This window comes from Vigna umbellata, chromosome 2, assembly GCF_029865625.1.
Source record: "Vigna umbellata cultivar VRB3 chromosome 2, Vumbellata_1.0, whole genome shotgun sequence".
In the NCBI taxonomy this organism is placed as follows: domain Eukaryota; kingdom Viridiplantae; phylum Streptophyta; class Magnoliopsida; order Fabales; family Fabaceae; genus Vigna; species Vigna umbellata.
Genome location: NC_142166.1, coordinates 18,884,974 through 18,906,389, shown reverse-complemented (window position 1 = coordinate 18,906,389; position 21,416 = coordinate 18,884,974). Strand labels below are relative to the sequence as shown.

Genomic DNA, 21,416 nt, shown 5'->3' with positions numbered 1-21,416 from the left:
TTCATTATTCATCATCTCAATTTCATCTTTCATTATCAATCATTTCAATTTCCTCTTTGTTCAAAGATTTATAAAGACACCAGATACCGAACGTTAAATCCTCACTCAGAACGAGGACGAACACTTGGAACGAGACAGAGAGGTCTCTAGTTCCAAAATAGAATAAGACCGAGAGGGTTACTGTCGGGTTACGAAAGAAACCGAGTACAACTATATATCGCAAGAATGACTAAAACGAACGTTACTTACAAAGTGAGCCAATTAAATGAACTGACTCTTGAGAGTTCTAACCGAACACCGAAAGAATAATGCCAAATACTAAGGTTCTAAGCCGGAACCGAATGGATGTATACACTTTAAGACCTTCAGAGGAAAATACTTATAAGGATTCACATTTAGAAACTGAATGCTAGTCAATGACCGAACACGGTAGAGAGCAAATTCTATTGAAGTTGGACGAACGCTATTTTCATCAAGATAAACCATACAAGAAACGAGTACGAGCGCTTGGTATAAGACCGAGCACTACTCATTACGAGCGTTTGGTGTAAGACCAAGCACTACTAAACTTATAAATAAAAAGCTTAATAAATATAATAAGATACTATTGGAATAGTGTTTAAGAATAACTAAAATATACAATTATATATATTTACAAATTTAAATTTATCACAGAATACTCAGGTACAACTACGCTTGGTCGAACGCTCAAGCATAGTATTACCACACGAAGACGCTCGTCCTCAACTAGGATTCTTCCAAATGAAAGAATCCAATTTTATCCAAGGTTACTAGTACGACCGAACGGTCAATGACCGTTCAATGACGAACGTACATTATCATAGGAAAATTTCATATCCAGAATTCATTTATATTCAAACTCATTTCTCAACATATAACTTCATAATTTCATACATTCATATCATAGTACATTTCATATTCCTCATACATCAGAACATAATAACCATCACATTTCATATAGTCAAATATCTCAACAATCATGTTTCACTTTAGTTTAACAACACAACGAACGTTCATGCAGCACAGTAAACATACAAATTAAATTAAATAAGCTTCCCTTACCTCTGAGCGGGAACGAATGTCCTAGCGACAGAAATACGGTTCGCCTGACTACAAATCTTTCTACCCTTACGTTCCACAATTCTTCAAACTAACCAAACAGCAGAAAACCAATAATGGTTCAGACAAGATAACAGCAAGCAACCGGTACTTGGTTTGCATGTACCAGAGAACGAACGGCTAAGGATAAGAAGAACTTACCAGTTCAGAACTCGAAACTGTTCGGTTCAAACTGAAGCTCTGGACGCCAAAAGTACTTCTACGGTGCCTGAACGGTGATCGAAGAAAAGAAAAGGTGAGATTTGGTAGAGAGAAGGGAGAGCTTTTAGTGAGAAGGAGGAGAATTTGAGAATATCAGAGTTTGGAGAAGAAGATGCATGCAGAGAGTGTGACGTAAACTTTCAAAAACTCAGTTTTGTTTAAAACAAACGTCCGCTCATCTGCTGACACCTGCATTCCACTATCTGATTTTCGGATCCTCGTCGCTTGACACCTGGCGTCCGTTCAGAGGGGTTTTGGGTGCGTTTTTAATGGTTCTGACATGTCAAAACTTAAATATCTTTTTAATTTAGTTCTGAATAAAAAAACTTATCAAAACTTAAATAATAAAAATAAGGGTTAAATATGTTTTTAGTCCCTAAACTATTGGTCGTTTTTGGTTTTCGTCCCTCTTTCAAAGTAAGGTACAATTTAATCCTCATTCTTTTCGAAACGTTCGTTTTAGTCCTCGGAATTTTGGTTTTAGTCCTCATTTGTTGCTAAATGAGGATCAAATTTTTAAACAGTGTTTAGTTTTCGAGGACTAAAACGAATGTTTTGAAAAGAATGAAGATCAAATTGTACCTTACTTTGAAAGAGGGATGAAAACCAGAAACGACCAATAGTTTAGGGACTAAAAACATATTTAACCCTAAAAATAATAATAATAATATAATAGATTGCAGGTGTTATTCTGAGTGCAATTAAAAAATATATAATAGATTTATTAGTAACAATTTAGTTTGAATACCGAAGATAAACATTATAATTCAACTATATATTAAATTATATGATATTCTTTTTCTTAAAAAACAAACCTATTTAAAAAAAACATTTGAAGACATAATTTGTATAAGTGCACTTCATATTCTATCAGAGAAGAATAAACATAAGTTTATATTTATATTTATATATATATATATATATATATATATATATATATATATTAACACCCCAATTTCGGTACAACATATTACATTTTATCATTAAGTTCATTCTTTGACATCTCTTGTCATATTACTAATATATTCTTATATTTTTCTTTTATAAGGTATCTATATTAAAATCTTATTAAATGATAAGGTGTTCTTTCTTTTATCACCGCAAATCACAATACATGAACCATCAATGAAAGAGAGAATCAAAAAATAATTTCTCTTTTTCTTGATAATGAGGTGATTCATAAGTTTGTTCTTGCACGTATCGGGATAATACTTTATTTTCCAACTTTATCAACAATGTATTATTTTCAAAATTAGATGCATGAATTCTAATGTTGTTCGATTATTTCATATTTTAGCCAATAATGGGTTTTGTTCGAAATCAAATTTAAACTAAAGATAATTCATTATCTTGACCCATTCATAGTAAACATCAATATGAGGCAAGAATTGAAGAAGTTGTTGGACATGTAAGAATATAAGTGTTATTCACATATATGTATACTTTTAGTTGTAATGTTTTTCTTATACATATGCTTTAAACTTATGTATTAATTAGGGTTATACAAACCTACCGAGCTCAAAGGGGATACATGACTTCTAAGTTAAACAATATAAAGTGGACACTAATAAAGGTGCATTGCAATTATTTATCTCAAGTGATTAATGCTTTTAAATGATTGTGATGATATAAAATAAGTCATAAACCGATTCATGTGGCCATATCTCTAACTGCTAGGTGCACCCAACCTAAGATGGTGTTGTGTGTTTCTTTAAACGAATTAACTGTTGTGGTGCTTTTCCAGCTTGATTTGTGCTTTGTCTCTAGATAGTATAGGTTGTTTTGGTTAGACCATTTTGCAACAGTAAGTTATAGATAATTTGGCTATTTGGAGACTTGGTTGTGGTTAATTGTTGGCATAAGAAATGGCCCCTGACAGAAGCATTAGGCAGACTAAAACTCTTTTTGATGCAAATTATTGGCCACTGGCATAAGCATTTTGGGTAGACCACAATCCAATTTGGTGGAAGTTGTTCAAGGTCTTTTTATGTAGGCCATAATTCAGTTTTGACATAAGATGCTCATGGTTATGTGGTGTAGGGGCTAGATGGAGTATAATATGACCTTGTGTGTCCTCGACAAGCTTTCTAAGTGAGTCTTGAACTAATTTTTTTAGCAGACAATGTAGAACCAATTTTGGGTGTTAGGTGCAACGCTTTGAACTTCTAAGTTGATTTATGATAAGCTAATATTTATGGTTTTGATGTAGTGAGTTCAGGGCGGGAGTTGTTTTGGTTATCTTAGATGGTTAGTTCCTAGGTTTTGAGGTCTTTCATGTTGGTGTGGTTTTGTAAACATTGTCCTACTATTTTGGCTTGTTTTATTTCATGTGTAGGGAATGTCCAAGCATGTTGGTTGGTGTATCATTGCTCCACTTTGCTTATTTTTGAATGTTGTTTTCAATGCTTGTAAAGGAGCATTTTTGGCTAGTTTGTGCTTAAATAACGGTGTGATTTTTGTATGGGTTTTTGCTTGCTATAATGTGTATTTTTGGATTTGTATTTTTCGGTCCAATCTATGCCTCCCATTCATGCACACATAAATATATTGATACCAATTATATTAATGTTTTATATTTTTGATTTTCTAGTATCCAAAACAACCTAACAACAATGATTGCAGGTATTACATTTGTCTTACATATGTAAGTTATCTTAATTCTATACATAATTAATTGTAGTCAAATTTTAATTGACTAATTTTATGTTATTTTCCTTTGTTGTAGTATTTTCCTAATTGTAAATGTCAACAATATTTTGATAATCAAATCATTGAAGTTAGGAAGATTGATGTTTTTATGTCGTTAGTAATTGCTTATAGGTTAATATGTTATGATTGTACATATGCTTAGATAATCATGTCATGGTTGTATATATGCTTATAGGTTAGTACTCTGAGCGATCATGTATTCATACACTGAAGTAATGAGGATTCATTTTTGAGAAAATTGTGTGTATTGGACCAATATCTATGTAGGTTTAAAAAAATTGTGTTTATTGAAAAATTAAATAAATTATTTTTAAAAAAAAATTGGACAATAGACAACATTTATCTGGAAAAGTGTTGTCTATTAAAAAAGTAAAATAAATTAAAAAAATTGAATCATAGACATTGTTTATTTGAGAAAGCGATGTCTAATGAGAAATTAAAATAAATTTTAAAAAAATTGGATCATAGATAACGCTTATTTGAAAAATCGTTGTTTATTGGTGCTGTCAATAGACAACTCTTTCTAAAATAAGCTTTGTCTATTGACAAACACCAATAGACAATTATTTTTCAAATAAGTGTTGTATATTGACAAATGCCAATAGATAACACTTTTTCAAATAAGTGTTGTCTATTGATAGACACCAATAGACATCGGTTTTTCAAATAAGTGTTGTCTATTGGTGCTTATCAATAGACAACGTTTTTTTAGAAGTGTTGTCTATTAATAGACAATGTCTAAAAAGCGTTGTTTATTAGAAAAAAAAAACGTTGTTTATGTATTCTTTTTAGTAGTGAATGAAGTCTCACATAGATTAAAAAAGTCTTTTCAAATATATTTTTTATTTGGGATGAAATTTCTTTTGCATTAGTTATTCTATTGTATTTTGAGTTTCACATGTTTGAGAGTTATGTCATCTATATTTAAAACTCTTTACTCCATGTGCAAATTGACCTTATTTTATAATATATTTTTTGTATTAGTTATATTTACAAATATTTGTTTTTCATTGAAAAATACTTACTTTTATAAAAAAAATGGTCATCATTTAATATTATTTGCGTGACGGGAATAAGTTTCTTCGTATGCTTAACTTTGCAAATAGAATTTGGTTAAACATAATTATATTAGTGGAATGTTAAACTGCAACTGTTTTTATTTTTGTTTAAAAGACCATTTTATAGTTCATTTTCCAATATATCCTATATTCGAAAATAGGTTAGGTAGTTTAGATAAAAGTCTGGGTATCTTTAATTATAAATCTAAAATGGATGTAGTCACTGTTACTAGGGAGAGACCACACATAAGGAGAAGGTGTAAGCAATGAAGACTTCAAACTTAAATGCTAAGACTTCAACATATTTTATTGCTAAATATGTTGTAACGCATTCAACCAATATTTTCATGTAATTAATTTCTATAAATACCAATTATTCGTACATTACTCTGTTCTTTTTTTATTACATGATCCTCTCGGCATTTGTATGGCTCACCTTTTCCTCATTCATTTTTTAAATAAGTTGTATGTTATTGAGAGTTACTGTCATTTTCAATGAACCATCATCCTGTTGACATGCCTCCATTCATTTTGGTGCCTCTGTTTTTCGTTACACTGTAACTTTTGTACTGTGATGATGCAAACATTGTGTCTGAACTGCCAATGAATTATTGACGGATTCAGTATCTATGAATGAATTTTAATAAAATGTGTCTTTTTTTTCTTAATTATGTTAAGATCATACCCTAATGACGCATTTAAAGTGTTGTTCTGGTTTTGAAAATTTGAGTTTTATCAAGTATAGGAGGATTAATAGAGAATGGTCCATTTAAATATTTTTTAACCTCAAGTTTTAAGTTATAAAAAATAATTGTCTCATATTGAAATAAGTTTTACAATCGAGGCTTAAAGAATTTATCTTTGAACTACTTTTTTATTCTCTAATTTAGGAAGGAATTACGTTTGTGCTTAAAACTATCGTTTTCAATACAACATTAATATTCTGATTTCATCGTTGATATTATTATCAAAGTTGAAATTCGTACTTCAATTCGTTCTAGGGTCGAGTTGAGTTAAAAAAAATTGAAATTTTGATATGAGTCAATTTTGATCTTGTTTACTCGGATTGAATCTGTGGTGAGAAGGGACCAACCCACCTTTTTAAATTTTTTTTAATGAAATGAAATTAATTAATTATTCAATAAAACAAAAAACATTACAACTCAAACCCTTGTCCTCCTTATGCAAAACCTTTTTTATATCAACTGGTCCAATTATTATTGTTTTAATTTGATCGATCAAAGTAACCTGTTATAAGAATCTTGGAAGAAGAGGGTGAAAAAAAAGTTAAATGAGTCAATGAGCCGACTCGTTTAACCCACCAACTTGTAATGGGTCGGGCTGACTTCAAATATTATCGGCTCGTTAATAAGGGTTGGGTTGACTCACTAAAAGGTCAACCCGTGATGGGTCGGGTCGGGTTGGACCGAGTAGCCCGTTTTGACAACACTAATTTTGAACAATTTTATTTTTAAAAAATATTTTAAAATAATGAAAAAGAAAAATCCACCTAAATTTACCTTTACACTTATATTTAACTTTTAAACAATATAAAGATATTAAATATACTTGTACCAGTTGGGACCGAGCATCAAACAGATCGGACGTCCGCATAACCATAATGGTCGAACCACGCTACCCTTCTGCTCGCCATCGGGAGGGGTCGGGCGTGATAGGTCAGACGTATGTCTATGATTACGCTACCTTGCCGCTTGCCATCCGGATAAACAGCAACTCATATGAGGCCGGCCGATCATATCGCCAACTAACCAGATTGCCTATATGGGTTGGCCGGTCGTAAGGCCAAACTTCGGGAGACCGGCCGACCACATCGCTAATTAACCAAGTTTAAGGTAAGTAGTGGTTAAACTATTGGGCTAAATTTGGGTCGTGATTAACTTTTCACTAATCCCAAGCCCATAGCAAAAACTATAAATACAGATCTAGGGTGAGTGGTAGATAGGTTGCATTTACTGCACATTTATTACTGTTCTATCGAAAAACGTCATTGCTCTCAAACTGACTTTGGCATCGGAGAATCTTTCGCAGGTCTCCCACCCGCACGCAAAAAAGGAAATCGAGAAGTAAGGAGCGAGAACCGAACGTTCGAGAGACGAGAAGAGGAGGACGTGGAGGCATTGGACGACTCAGCCCCTACGACCGAAACATTTGGCACCCACTGTGGGGCCGAGTTGCTTTTTAAACCCAATGGTGACCACGAGAAACATGAGCATGGATGACCCAATTGAGATGATCAGAATGTTACAGCAAAAGATGGACGAGATGCAACAGCGCCATGAGGACGAGCTCGCGGCCGTTAAGGCCGAGTGTGAGGCCCGGATAGCCCGAGAGATCGCTGGGAAGGGAGGTGAGGACGAACGGGCGAAGGAGAAGGGAAAGGCCGCCGCGGAGGATCACACTAAGCACAATAGCGGACGCGATAAAACCTGGAAGTCGACGGAGCCCGAGGCCAAAGGGAGTAAAGCCAAATCAATACACGCAGAGAGTGACGCGGAGGATAGACGGATGGTGGTGAAGCCTGAGCCTTCGTCCACACTATTACTCCCCTATGCTCAACCAATCATGGATGTTCAGATATCGGAACAATTCGTTGCGCCGCAATTCAAGATGTATGATGGGACCATGGATCCCGAGGCCCACATCAAGACTTTCTCGAACGCGATGGCGTTTAGGACGGGCAATGACGCCATCTGGTGTCGGGCATTTTCGCTATCATTAGAAGAAGAAGCACTTGAATGGTTCAACTCTCTTCCTCCCAATTCTATAGAGAATTTCGACAGCTTGAAGTGCTTGTTCATCCGGCAGTTTGCCGTAAACAACACTCAGGACCTGACCGTCTTCGAATTGGTTACCCTGAAGCAAGGCAAGGAAGAAACGTTGAGAGTGTTTATGGATCGCTATCAAAAGACCGTGCGACGAGTAAAGGCATTGAGCCCGGAGCTTGCCCTACATTACATCCTCCCCACACTCAAGCCAGGACCGTTCAAAGACAGCGTCTATCGACGGGCCCCCAAAACTATGGAAGAGTTGAGGGAGCGGGCGGCGGACGAAATTAGGGTGGAAGAGATGAAGTTGTCGTATAAGAAGGAAAGCCAGGAGCTTAGGGGGGAAAGGGCGGACGGGGGAAAGTCAGGCAATTCGGCAGGAAAGCCGAGCGGCCTTAGACAGAAGGAACCGAGACGAGGACCCCGCTTCCAGCAGTACAACCCCTTGAACACCCCCAGGGAGAAGATCCTCCGTGAGGCGCTAAGCGCGGATTTGCTCCCAAAACCCATGAAGCGGCCTACTCCATCAGGCGCGGACGGGAGCAAACACTATGTCTACCACAAAAATATGGGTCATACCACCGAAGAGTGTGTGACCCTAAAAGACAAAATTGAAGAATTAATCCGGGCGGGGCAACTCAAAAAATACATTCGGGTTGACCGTTCTCAGGCACCCGTAGAACGGCTCGGCCCGCGGCAAGCATCCAACCCGACAGGTCTAAGAACGATCGGATCCATCGCCCGCGCTCGGAACGGCGACGAAGAAGAAGTCGTAGTAGAAGTTGCAAGCGTCCTCTGAGGGGACACATTAACACCATTTTAGGTAGAGTTGTCAAAACGGGTAACCCGACCCGACCCAATCCGACCCACCACGGGTTGGTCACTTAGTCAACCAACCCAACCCGGCTCATTTATTAGCGAGTCGAAAAAATTCGAACCCGACCCGACCCACCACGGGTTGGTGGGTTAAACGGGTTGGTTCATTGGCTCACTTAATTAACTTCTTTTTCACTCTCTTCTTCCGAGATTCTTATAACATGTTACTTTGATCGATCAAATTTAAGCAGTAATAATTGGATCAATTAATATAAAAAAAATGAAACAAAAGAAATATATTGTTATATATATTTTAAGTTATTAAGCATAAAATTTTGCCAATTTAGTTTAATGAGACATTCGTAATTACATATAGCCGTTAATAAAAATATATAGCACAAGATAAAACTGTCATGCTTGTAGATAGGTCTAAAAACAAGATAAAACAAATGATATATTCCTGAATTAATTTAATTTGTGAAAAGACTATATATTACTAAGTAAAAGTTATACATTTTGAATACTTAATTTAATTAATTTAATTTTAATAAAAAAATAGAATTTAAATAATTAATTTGATTTAATTAAAAAAAAATAGGTGGGTTGGTGAGCCAACCCGACCCACCACGGGTTCAACCCATGTGAGCCGGGTTCTTAGTGAGCCGGGTCAAAATTGGCTCGCATAAAAAATTTGACATTTTTCTCCAACCCAACCCGGCTCAAACCCGTGATGAGCCGGGTTGGCTCACGGGTTTCAACCCATTTTGACGGCTCTAATTTTAGGAGGCTTCGCTGGAGAAGGGTCATCTTCATCCGCCCGGAAGCGACACGTGCGGGCCCTACAGTCCGTACACTCGGTGGATAAGCCCTGTCGCACGATGCCGCCCATCACATTTTCGGACGACGACTTCCATGCCCCCGACCCCGACCAGGACGATCCGATGGTAATAAATACGGAGATCGCCCGGTACGGTGTCAACAAAGTCTTGGTGGATCAGGGGAGTTCGATGAACATCCTCTACTGGAAAACTTTCCAGCAGATGGATATACTGGAGGACCTCATCGTCCCCTATAACGGGCACATAGTGGGCTTTGCGAGTGAGAGGATAGACACCCGAGGCTATGTAGAGTTGCACACAAGATTGGGGACCGGGCGGTCCAACGAGGAGAAGAGGGTCCAATATTTGCTGGTGGAAGCGAACACTTCGTACAACGTGTTGGTTGACCGGTCGTGCCTTAATGCTTTTGGAGCAATCGTATCCACTCCCCACCTCACAATGAAGTACCCATCGGATAAGGGAAACATATGCACTGTCCGGGCGGATCAAAAGACGGCCAGGGAGTGCTACGTCGCCGGACTCAAGCTATATACCCGACAAGGGAAGAGGAGAGCGACCGATTCCAAAGTGGCCATGGCCGACCTCGGAGGACCGACTGGAGCCTATAGAAGAAACCCAACCCATCCTAACAGGGAAGGACTCTTCCCAAACGACTACCATGGCGAAGGGTTTGGAGCCCGAGGTAGAGGAGGAGCTTAGGTCGCTCCTGTGGAGGAACAAAGACTTGTTCGCATGGACAGTGGTCGACATGCCGGGGATCCACCCCTCGGTCATGTTCCATAAATTGGCATTGTTCAAGGAAGCCCGTCCGGTGGCAGAGAAGAAGCGACGGATGTGCGAGGAGAAGAGGAAAGCCGTCGAGGAGGAGGTGGGAAAACTGAAGGAGGCAGGTTTTGTCAGGGAGGTTACCTACACCACCTGGCTGGCTAACGTGGTGATGGTGAAAAAGGCCAATGGAAAGTGGCGCATGTGCACCGACTACACCGACTTGAACAAGGCCTGCCCAAAGGACTCACACCCCTTACCAAGCATAGATGTTTTGGTGGACGACGCCTCCGAACATCGGATGCTGAGCTTCCTGGACGCTTACTGAGGGTACAATCAAATTCCGATGTACGGACTAGACCGGGAAAAGACGACCTTCATCACTGAGAGGGCGAACTTCTGTTATGAAGTAATGCCTTTCGGCTTGAAAAATGCCGGGACCACCTATCAGCGATTGATGGATATGATCTTCAGGGAGCAAATTGGTCGATGCATGGACGTTTACGTGGACGACAAGGTTGTCCGCTCGGAGGACGGCGTTGGTCATGTACGGGACTTAGAGGAGGTCTTCCGCCAAGTCAGGAAGTTCGGGATGCGGCTGAACCCGGCCAAATGCACGTTCGGAATAGCCGCTGGGAAATTCCTGGGCTTCATGCTTACATCCAGAGGGATTGAAGCTAATCCTGACAAGTGCGAATTGGGGTTGCAGATGAAAGCCCGACCACTCTTAAAGAGGTCCAAAGACTTGTCGGTCGGCTTACAGCATTGTCGCGATTCATCCCGAAGCTTGCCAAGAGGGTCAAACCCGTCCTGCGGAAGATGAGGAAGGGAGCAGGCTCTGTATGGGATGCCGAGTGCGAGCAAACATTTCAGGATATTAAGACCATCCTGCTTAACCCGCAAGTGATGAATCGTCCCGTGTCGGGGAAAGATCTGCATATCTTCTTGGGCGTGTCGGAGTCGGCCATTAGCGTCATGTTAACGCAAGAACGACCCCAACCAAGGCTGGTGTACTTCATCAGCCGTACCCTCCTGGATGCAGAAACTCGCTATCAACAAGTGGAGAAGGTGGCGTTGGCTTTGCTAAACGCGTCTAAAAGGCTCCGACCATACTTTCAAAGTCACCAGGTGATCATCAGAATCGATTTCCCCATCTCCAAAATCCTCAGAAAACCAGATCTGGCGGGACGCATGGTGGCGTGGGCGGTAGAGTTGTCGAAGTTCGGCCTACGATACGAATCAAGGGGGTCGATCAAGCGCCAATACTTAGCTAATTTTGCAGCAGAATTGCCCCACACAAACCACGATGAGTGGAGCCTGTACGTGGACGGGGCGTCCGGTAGATCGATTAGTGGGGCGGGCGTAGTGTTGGAGGGCCCGAACGGATTCCTGTTGGAGCATTCCTTGATATTCAAATTCAAGGTCTCCAATAATCAAGCTGAGTACGAAGCCCTGGTCGTCGGCCTAGAACTGGCTAGAGACATGGGGGCTAGGACGATCGTATGCTGGACGGATTCCCAGTTGGTCGTGGGCCAGATGAACGGCGATTTCCGGGTGAAGGAGGAACAATTGCTGCGGTACTTCCATTGAGCAAAAGAACTGGCGAAATCGTTCGAGAAGGTCGACATCCAACACATCCCATGGGAAGAGAATACCCGGGCGGATATGCTGTCCAAGCTCAGCTCGGGAAAAGAGAAGGGGCAGTTAATGACTGTCGTACGACAAGTGCTACTATAACCCTCGATCGAAAGCCTGGCGGTGTCGAACGAGGAAGGGGACTGGCGTTCGGAAATCCGAAAGATAATATCCCAACAGGATGACGGACGGCCAGTCAAACCGAGCGAAGCAAAGAGGATCGCCCGCTACCTCCTGGTGGGGGACGACCTGTACAGAAGAGGGTTCTCCACCCCCCTCCTCAAGTGCTTGGGAAAGGAGGAAACACGCTATGTGATGAACGAACTCCACAACGACATCTGCGTTTTTCACACCGGATGAAGGGCTTTGAAAGCCCGGATACTGAGAGTGGGGTACTACTGGCCGACTTTGGAAGCGGACACGAAGACGTTCGTCCAGAAATGCCTCAGTTGCCAAGCACATGCTAACAATACCCACCTGCCGCCTCACACCTTGCATATGATAGCTGCGCCATGGTCGTTCACTCAATGGGGCATGGACATTGTTGGACCATTCCCCATAGGCCGGGCCCATAAGAAGTTCCTCCTGGTAGTTGTGAACTATTTCACTAAGTGGGTGGAAGTCGAGCCTTTAGCAACCGTAACGGCCCCCCAGGTTCAGAAATTCTGTTGATGTGTCGTTTTGGTCTCCCTTAGACAATCATCACGGATAACGCCTGACAATTCATCGATAAAAAACTGGCCGAATTTTCCAAAAATTTGGGAATTAAGCACGTCACCAGTTCGGTGGAGCACCCCCAGAAGAACGGTCAGGTGGAGGCAATGAATAAAACCCTGGTCGCCGAGCGGAAGCGGCGCTTGGGAGAAAGAAAGGGAGCATGGGTCGACGAGCTACCAGAAGTCCTGTAGGCTTACTGATGCACGCCCCATGGAACGACCGAGGAAACTTCTTTTAACTTGACGTACGACACTGACGCCATGTTATCGGTCAAACTAGGGGAGCCCTCGTTACGACGTCCGGTAGAGGACCTACAGCTGAACGACCAAGAGCTGCGAATCGAGCTGGATTCTCTGGACGAGCGTAGAGACCGGACGACATTAAGAGCCGAAGCATGCAAACGCATGGTGGAAAGAAAGTACAACTCCAAGGTGCGACCGAGGAGCTTTTAGGAGGGAGACTTAGTGTGGAGAAAGGTTGGAGAGGCTCGCCGAGTGACCACACATGGCAAAATGGGAGGGACCTTTCCGAGTGGTCGAAGCACTAGGAAATGGAGCGTACAGACTACAACACTCGGACGGACGACCAATTCTAAACACTTGGAACGCCACGCATTTAAAATTTTTATTTCAGTTAAATTATTCTTAAAAGTTGTATTTTCATTTTCAACGATTAATTCAATGACAGGACGTCCGCCTTCTCTTACGACTAGTCTCAATAAACACGAGGAAAGCACAAGTTGATGAACGGAGAGTTCCCTCGGGAACCACTGTCAACTTGGCCGGACGGTGAACGGAGAGTTCTTTTCGAAGAGCTACTGCCGTCCGAACCTTCAAAAAGTCCAAGTTGATGAACGGAGAGTTCCCCCGAGAACCACTCTCAACTTGGACAAACTGTAAATGGAGCAAGAAGCGAAAATAAATATAACAACGTGAAAATAAAAACAACCGGATGAACGAAAAGGTAATGTATTCATTAGCAAAGGCACAAAAAAACGCCAGCATTAACAAAAGGACGACCTGGCCAACATTTTGACAATCCAAAATGTTGGACGGGCGGCCTCAAGAATACATAAAAAAATCTGAACAAAAAATCCTAAAAGCAAAAAGCAAAAGGCGATCAATTATCGCCGTCATCCGCCTCTTCATCGTCATCTTCGACCTCCACCGCCTCGTTAGCTCCCGCGGCACCAGAGGGCCCTTCAGCCTCCAGCCCCGCGTTATCAGCCATGGTGTTAAGATCGACCAAGACGCCATCAAAGACGTCTTTCTCAATGTCAAAACCCAAGGCAAAGGGCTCGTGTATACCGGCAAGGACAGACGCCTGACGAAGGGCTTTGTTAAAACCCTCCTCGTGCTAAAAAACGATACCCGCCTCTAATTCAGATATCTTCTCCCTTGCCTTCGCGAGATCATCGGTCAGAGCTTGGTTTGACTTGAGGAGCCCGACCTCAAAGCTTCTTTGACAAGCGACCTTCGCCTTTAGTTGGCTGCACTCCTCCAAGAGCCGTTCATGATCGTCCCGGGCGACGGCCAGGCGGTCGCTTGCATCAGCTGACTCCCTCTTGGCCTTCTCTAGGTCGGCCTCTAGCAGCTCGATCCTTCTATCATAATCATCGTGGGTTAGGATCAACTGCTCCATGGCCGACTGGAGGGAGGCCGAATTCTTCTTCTCGGCCAAGAGTTCGGCGCGGACGTCATCCACCCTCCGGCGGTCGGCAAACTCTTTCAAATACCAGGCGAGGGAGGCCGCCCGGGTGGACATTTCCAATATGGCGTTGGTTAGCTCCGCCTCAGAGAGCGGCTCGATCAAAGCTCGCTAAGAGGAGCTCATATGGAATTTTGTCCGGTCACACATGTTGAATGCCGGACTAAATATCCCGCCTGATAGTGGCGCTGAGGGGACTTTCTCTTTGCCCTTGCGAGCTTTCTTCGACGCCGACCGAGACGACGAAGCTTCCTTATCTTTGTGACCCTCGCGTACATGGTCTTTCCTTTTTCGCACCAAGGGGGCAGTAGAGACGGTGGCCGCCTCAGAAGACGGATCCATAAACACGGCCGCAAGGCTCGGGACGGGATCTACAACGGGCGCCCGACTTGCAGGAACAGATCCCCTGGTCGCTTCGAGGAGGGCCGATTGTGGTGGTGCCACGGGTATCGGGGGCAGCCGGCCAATTGAAGAGGATCACCTCACGAGAGTTGGGCGAGGAGCGTTCGGTGCCCCCTTTGCCCGGGATGAGGACGAACTGGCCCCGGCTCGCTTCTTGGAGGCCATGAAGTTGGATTGGCGGGGTGCAGGAGCCGTCATGAGATCTGGAGAAAACAAGAAAACTCAGAAACGTTAAGGTCGACATACTAGAGAAAAATGAATTCAACGTAGTAATACCATACCGAACGCCTTTCGTTCACAATCCTCATGACGAAGGCATTCGACCAAGTGACGGGCGGAAATTCAGCGGGGGAGGGCGTTAATGGTGCGCACGGCCTCTAAGTCGGCCGGACCCAACACTCCCACGAGGAACGCTTTTATTTTTCGGGGTTCCCTCGTCCAGTAAAAAGGGAACAAGGGATTCCCCGTGGAGTCATGGAACTCATGATGACCGGAATCATCAATGATGATCTTGAACGGAAGTTAGAGACACCCAACCGCCTTGAGAGGGCGGACGAACCTCGAAGTAGTGGAAGAAGACGGGGATTGTCGGAGTCACTCCCACGGTAAGGCACATTGCTAAAAATGTTTGCACGACCGCCCAGGAGTTGGGATGCAATTGTGCCGGGGCAACGTTGGCCTCCCGAAGGATGGCCATCTGAAACTCCGTAAAAAGCACACAGACGAAGACTTGAGCAAAAACGTTGGCATAAATATAGAAGAAGTTGTCCGGGCTCGACCTCTTCCCATAGTAAACTCTTTCGTTCCTATACTAATCCCCGCCCGGACCAACCGAGAATACCCCACGTCCCGGACGATGTGAAGACGACCGACCCTCCAAGCGAGTAAGTCACGAGCGTCGTACGCTGAAGCAAATAGATTGGCACCGTAAGGAGCCCAGTCGTCTTTTGTCACCACGGTACCATCACCGTCCGGCTCAAATGGGGAGCCGTCGACGCGAAAACCGCCTTTGAGTAAAAAGATGGGGATCCCGTTGATGATCCGACCATCAGCCCCGCCCTGAGAGCTAGGCTCCCGGACGGTCTCCTCTAGAAACAACGACGACACCGAACTCGGAGAAGCACTGTGCTCACCATCGCCCCTCGTCGAACTCCCCCGGACTCCGCTCGACGACTCAGAAGAAGATTCAATATGGACTGCAGCCATTCATTACCTGAGGGAAAAATAATAACGAGCTTGAATGAAAGCGGAGAAAGTGAAAATGACAACACCCCCTCTCCCTATTTATAGAAAAATTTCGGTAACCGTCGAGCACATCTGCACTGTCGAAGGCTAGCACGATCACCGCTCCAGATGCGAGACCGCTTCAACTTTCGCCACTGCAAACGTGACACGTGTATTTCCCGCCCAAATCCAAATCGAAAAAGTCGAGATCCCAAAGCCCATGAAATCCAGCCCAATACCAGTCCATTGATCCTCGCTACCCCACGGACAGGGCAAACACCAAAGTCCTACGTACACTACGTATATTGGGGATTGGGGGGTTTGTGTACCAGTTGGGACCCGACATCAAACAGACCGGACGTCTGCATAACCATAATGGTCCAACCACGCTACCCTTCTGCTCGCCATCGGGAGGGGTCGGGCGTGATAGGCCGGACGTCCGTATGTCCATGATTACGCAACCTTGCCGCTTGCCATCCGGATAAACAACAACTCATATGAGGTCGGCCGGTCATATCGCCAACTAACCAGATTGCCTATATGGGCCGGGCGGTCGTAAAGTCAAACTTCGGGAGACCGGCCGGCCACATCGCTAATTAACCAGGTTTAAGGTAAGTAGTGGTTAAAAACTATTGTTGAGTAATTGAGAAACATAGCAAATTATATAGTATAAGTAATAACTTTATTAAAAAAAAATCCTTCAACGACTTACCCAATAATTAATAAAAGTTTATGTTACCCTATCTAAATGAACCCTAATATGTCATGTAATGAAACGAGAGTGATTAAATTTTATCATTTAGAAACAATAAAGAAAATATACATAATTTATTATTTTTAATATAAAAACTAAATTTTACTTGTTGTTATTTGGTTAATAAACATACTAAAGAGTATGATCTAACAAGATTCATTAAAATTTTTTCATTCTGAAGCAGTTCAAACTTATATATTGGAAAAATATCTATACATCATTACTAATTTGGACAATTTAGTATTATGGTTATGATTATTAATTATTATGTTATTATATATTGTAGGTGGATTTCCCCCTCTCAGCAAAAAGAGATTCATTTCATACTTGTCGCAACCGGGATTGCGACGAGGAATGACTCACGAGACTCTTTAAAACTAATTAATTATTTGAAAATAAGAGTTTGGAGTCGGCACTATAGTTTATTCTTGAAAACTATGAAAAAACTATAAAAATAAGGCTGGTTCTACGAAACAAGAGATTATGGATCCTGGAGTCGGTTATGCATAGGGAAGGTGTTAGCACCCTACAACGTCTCCCCAAAAATAGTACCTTTAACTAAATGTGCAAAATGATGTGGTTTTCAAAATGTCATTTTCCCCAAAAATAACAATGCAAGACAATTCAAATGAAAGAAAAATATTTTTTTACTTTTTGGAAGCCCGACAATGATTTACCTTCCTCCTACGTATTCTCATTTGAGAAATTAGGGGTATGTAGTTCTTTAGGAAAATATGTTTGGATAATTGTTTAAGAAATTTATTTGGAAAATGATTGAGGAAAATTTTGGATTTTTGGGAGGTGAGCTTGACAAGGATTGACCTTGCTCCTACGTATCTCCACTTTTGATGGAGAATCAAGGATCACGTAGTTCTAGCATAGATTAAATGCATGAAAGTTTGATATATATTTTTAGCTTTTTGGAGATTTTATATTTTTTGGGTATTTTAATATAATATTTAGATTTTGCGTAATGAGCACTAGGCTGATCGCATGAGTACTCATACAAATTTATGTTTCATTTTATTGTTTTGAGTAATAAGTATTAGGCTGATCGCATGAGTACTTACACGACTTTTTGATTTATTTTATTGTTTTGCGTATTGAGTACTAGGCGGATGATGGAACGAGTACTCATACGACTTTTTTGGTTTATTTTATTCTTTTGCGTATTGAGTACTAGATAGATGATGACACAAGTACTCAGACGACTATTTATATTATTATATACTTTTTAAATTTTTATATATTTTTATCATTTTTATTTTTTTAATTATTTTGTTTTAATAAGAGGTGAGTTGAAAGATCTACTAGACACAAATGTAAAAAGCATAAAATAAAATAAATGTGGTAGAAAACAAGATAAATTTACAAACATAAAAAAATTATTAAAATGCATACATAAAGGGAATGAGAAGAATATGTGTACCTTGTTGAGGGTTTGAATAATGGAAAACTTTACTTGTAATAAGTTGTGAGAAGAGGAAGATGGAAGGTGAAGAAGATGACTTTGTAGTAGAAATGTGGTATGAGATTTAATATGTATAGAGGTATTGGGAAATAGTAAAGTATGAGAGAAAAATGAAGTAGAGTTTTGGGATGAAATGAAGAGGTTTTGAGGGAGAAGAGATGAATATTATATAATTTTGTGTATAAAAATAGAGTGAAGAATGAATGAGTATTTATAGAGTTAAGGATGGAGAAAGTGTTAAATAAAATATAATTTTTTTAAAAAATGAGTGGAAAAATAGAAAAAGTTAAGGTGGAAAATAAGTAAAAGAAATAATATAAAAAATTTGGTGGAGAAATTAGATGAAATAAAATATAGTAAATAGTAAAAGTTAATGTGGAAATTAAGTGAAAGAAATAATATAAAAAAATGGATGGAGAAAGTAGGTGAAATAAAATATAGTGAATAGTAAAAGTTAATGTGGAAAATAAGTGAAAGAAATAATATAAAAAATGGGTGGAGAAAGTAGGTGAAATAAAATATAGTAAATAGTAAAAGTTAATGTGGAAAATAAGTGAAAGAAATAATATAAAAAGTTGGTGGAGAAAGTAGGTGAAATAAAATATAGGAAATAGTAAAAGTTAATGTGGAAAATAACTTAAAGAAATAATATAAAAAGTGGGTGAAGAAATTAGGTGAAATAAAATATAGTAAATAGTAAAAGTTAATGTGAAAAATAAGTGAAAGGAATAATATAAAAAAGGTTAAATAAGTTTTTAGTCCCTAAACTATTGGCCGTTTCTGGTTTTCGTCCCTCTTTCAAAATAAGGTACAATTTGGTCCTTATTCTTTTCAAAACTCTAGTTTTAGTCCTCGAAACTTTGGTTTTAGTCCTCGAAAACTAACATCGAAAACTACCACATTTTTAACGGTGTTAGTTTTCGAGGACTAAAACCAAAATTTTGAAAAGAATGAGGACCAAATTGTACCTTATTTTGAAAGAGGGACGCAAACCAGAAACGGCCAATAGTTTACGGACTAAAAACATATTTAACCCATATAAAAAGTTGGTGGAGAAAGTAGGTTAAATAAAATATAGTAAATAGTAAAAGTTAATGTGAAAAATAAGTGAAAAAAATAATATAAAAAGTGGATGAAAAAATAAGGTGAAATAAAATATAATAAAGAAAGGTAAGTGGAAAAATTAGAAAAGTTAGAAAAAAATATTAAATAAAAATAAATATATAAAAAATGTATTAGTAAATGAAAAATGTATGTGATGTGGAAGGTAATGTGGAGGATGATGTGGAAAATGGGTGAGATAAGAAAAAAAAAAGTGGTGAGGAAGTAAAAAAATGTAGGATTATTTTGGGCCATTGGGTTAAGAGTTAAAAATTCAATTTAGGGGTACAAACAGTAAAACAAATAGTACTATTTTTTATTTATTCTTTTTTTTTATTTATTTTTGTGATGAATTTTATTTATCCGGACAAAATTGGATGTTGACAACTGTCCCTCTTTACTTATATTTTACTAGATGATATGAAAATTTAGTATTACATATTATCATAGTAAAAGATAAGTAAAGATAAAAACACTAATTTTGTTCGGATTTCAAAATGAACAAGAAGAAAGGAAACAACAATAAATTTTGAACAAAGTATATAAGATATGAGAGATTGAGGGTGCAAACCTTGTGGAGGGTCGTAACCCTATGGATGAATTTGTTGAGGTGTTGCAACCTCGTGAAGAGTGTACCAACCCTATGGATGAAATGAAGTGAGGTGTCACAACCTCGTGGAGGGTGTCCTAACCCTATGGATGAATTTGTTTAGGTGTTGCAACCTCATGGGGGGGGAGGGGTGTACCAACCTTATGGATGAAGTGAATTGAGGTGTCGTAACCTTGTGGAAGGCGTCCTAACCCTATGGAAGAGTGAAGTGAGGTGTCGTAACCTCGTGGAGGGTGTCCTAACTGTCAGAGCGGCTGTAGCGGAATGATTAGCGTGAATAACAAACCAAGAGGGGGGTGGGTGAATTGGTTTTAGTAATAAAGTGTGCCTTTTTAAATTTCTTCTCAGTTTTACTTACTAAGCATATAATATAAATGAATAACAAGAGTAAGGTTGAGAGAAATTTGCACAAATGATTTTATCTTGGTTCGGATCTTACCAATCTTACATCCAATCGCTTATCTCAAATAAAGATAAACAATTCACTACTCACAAAACAATTACAAATTACAATCACAAAGAAACAATTTGTAAAAGTTTACAAATCACCTCTCTTGTTACCCCAAGAGATGAAAGTCACTTCCCCTATAACCCACAAGGGATGAACACCTCTTGTGAATCTTCACAAAGGATGAACACCTCCTTCGAATGCTTCACGAAGGATGATAGGCTTTTAACTCAGCAACAACAACAACACTCAATCATACTCCTTGTGAAAGTTCTTGCTTTATGCCAACACACCAAGTTCTCAAAGCCACAACACAAAGGTTCAACAAACCCTATAACACTTATCACCGCACATTGTAGATAAGATTTTTCAAAATACACTTATTTCGTATTTTGTATTTTGTATATTAGAATGAGAGTCCCAATCTAAATTTATAGAGATCTCACTTAAGGATACCTTCAAAAATCTGTTGTCAATTAATTAACGTGTGATAATCAATTATCCAATTATCGTAATTAATTATGCATTTAATGAATGCACAACGGTAAAAAAGTTTGCTTAAAAATTCTCATAATTGCTCACTATAATCAATTATGGCAAGTCATAACTGATTACTGATAATCGATTATTATAAATTGATAATCAATTATTTTGAGTATAAAATGAGGTTTTCTGATTTAAAATAAATTTTAACGCAACCTAAGACAAACAATACATAGAATCAAATATAAACCACATCCTATACATAAATCTACTAAATTATAAAAACTTCAATATAAAAACAAGTCTTCATGAAGATCTTCCTGCAATAAGAGCACTTGAGACTTGACTTTGATACATCATCAAAATTTTTGCTCTTTAGCTTTATGCTAACACATGAATGAATTTGGTGAGGTGTCACAACCTCGTGGAGGGTGTCCTAACCTCATGGATGAAGTGATCGTGGAGGGCGTCCTAACCCTATGGAATAGTGAAGTGAGGTGTCGTAACCTCGTGAAGGGTGTCCTAACCCTATGGATGAAGTGAAGTGAGG

The 21,416-nt window shown here is 40.0% G+C and overlaps 1 protein-coding gene across 1 annotated transcript; it reads left to right on the top strand.

The window, feature by feature from the left end:
• The first annotated feature begins 7,334 nt into the window (after positions 1–7,334).
• On the top strand, positions 7,335–8,693 carry LOC124848221 (uncharacterized). The gene has a single exon (XM_047325859.2). It carries the CDS (start codon positions 7,335–7,337, stop codon positions 8,691–8,693), a length of 1,359 nt encoding a protein of 452 aa, XP_047181815.2.
• The last annotated feature ends 12,723 nt before the right edge of the window (positions 8,694–21,416 follow it).

What these genes read in the sequence shown, in the direction of transcription:
- LOC124848221 (XM_047325859.2), top strand. Translation starts at nt 7,335, where the DNA reads ATGAGCATGGATGACCCAATTGAGATGATCAGAATGTTACAGCAAAAG.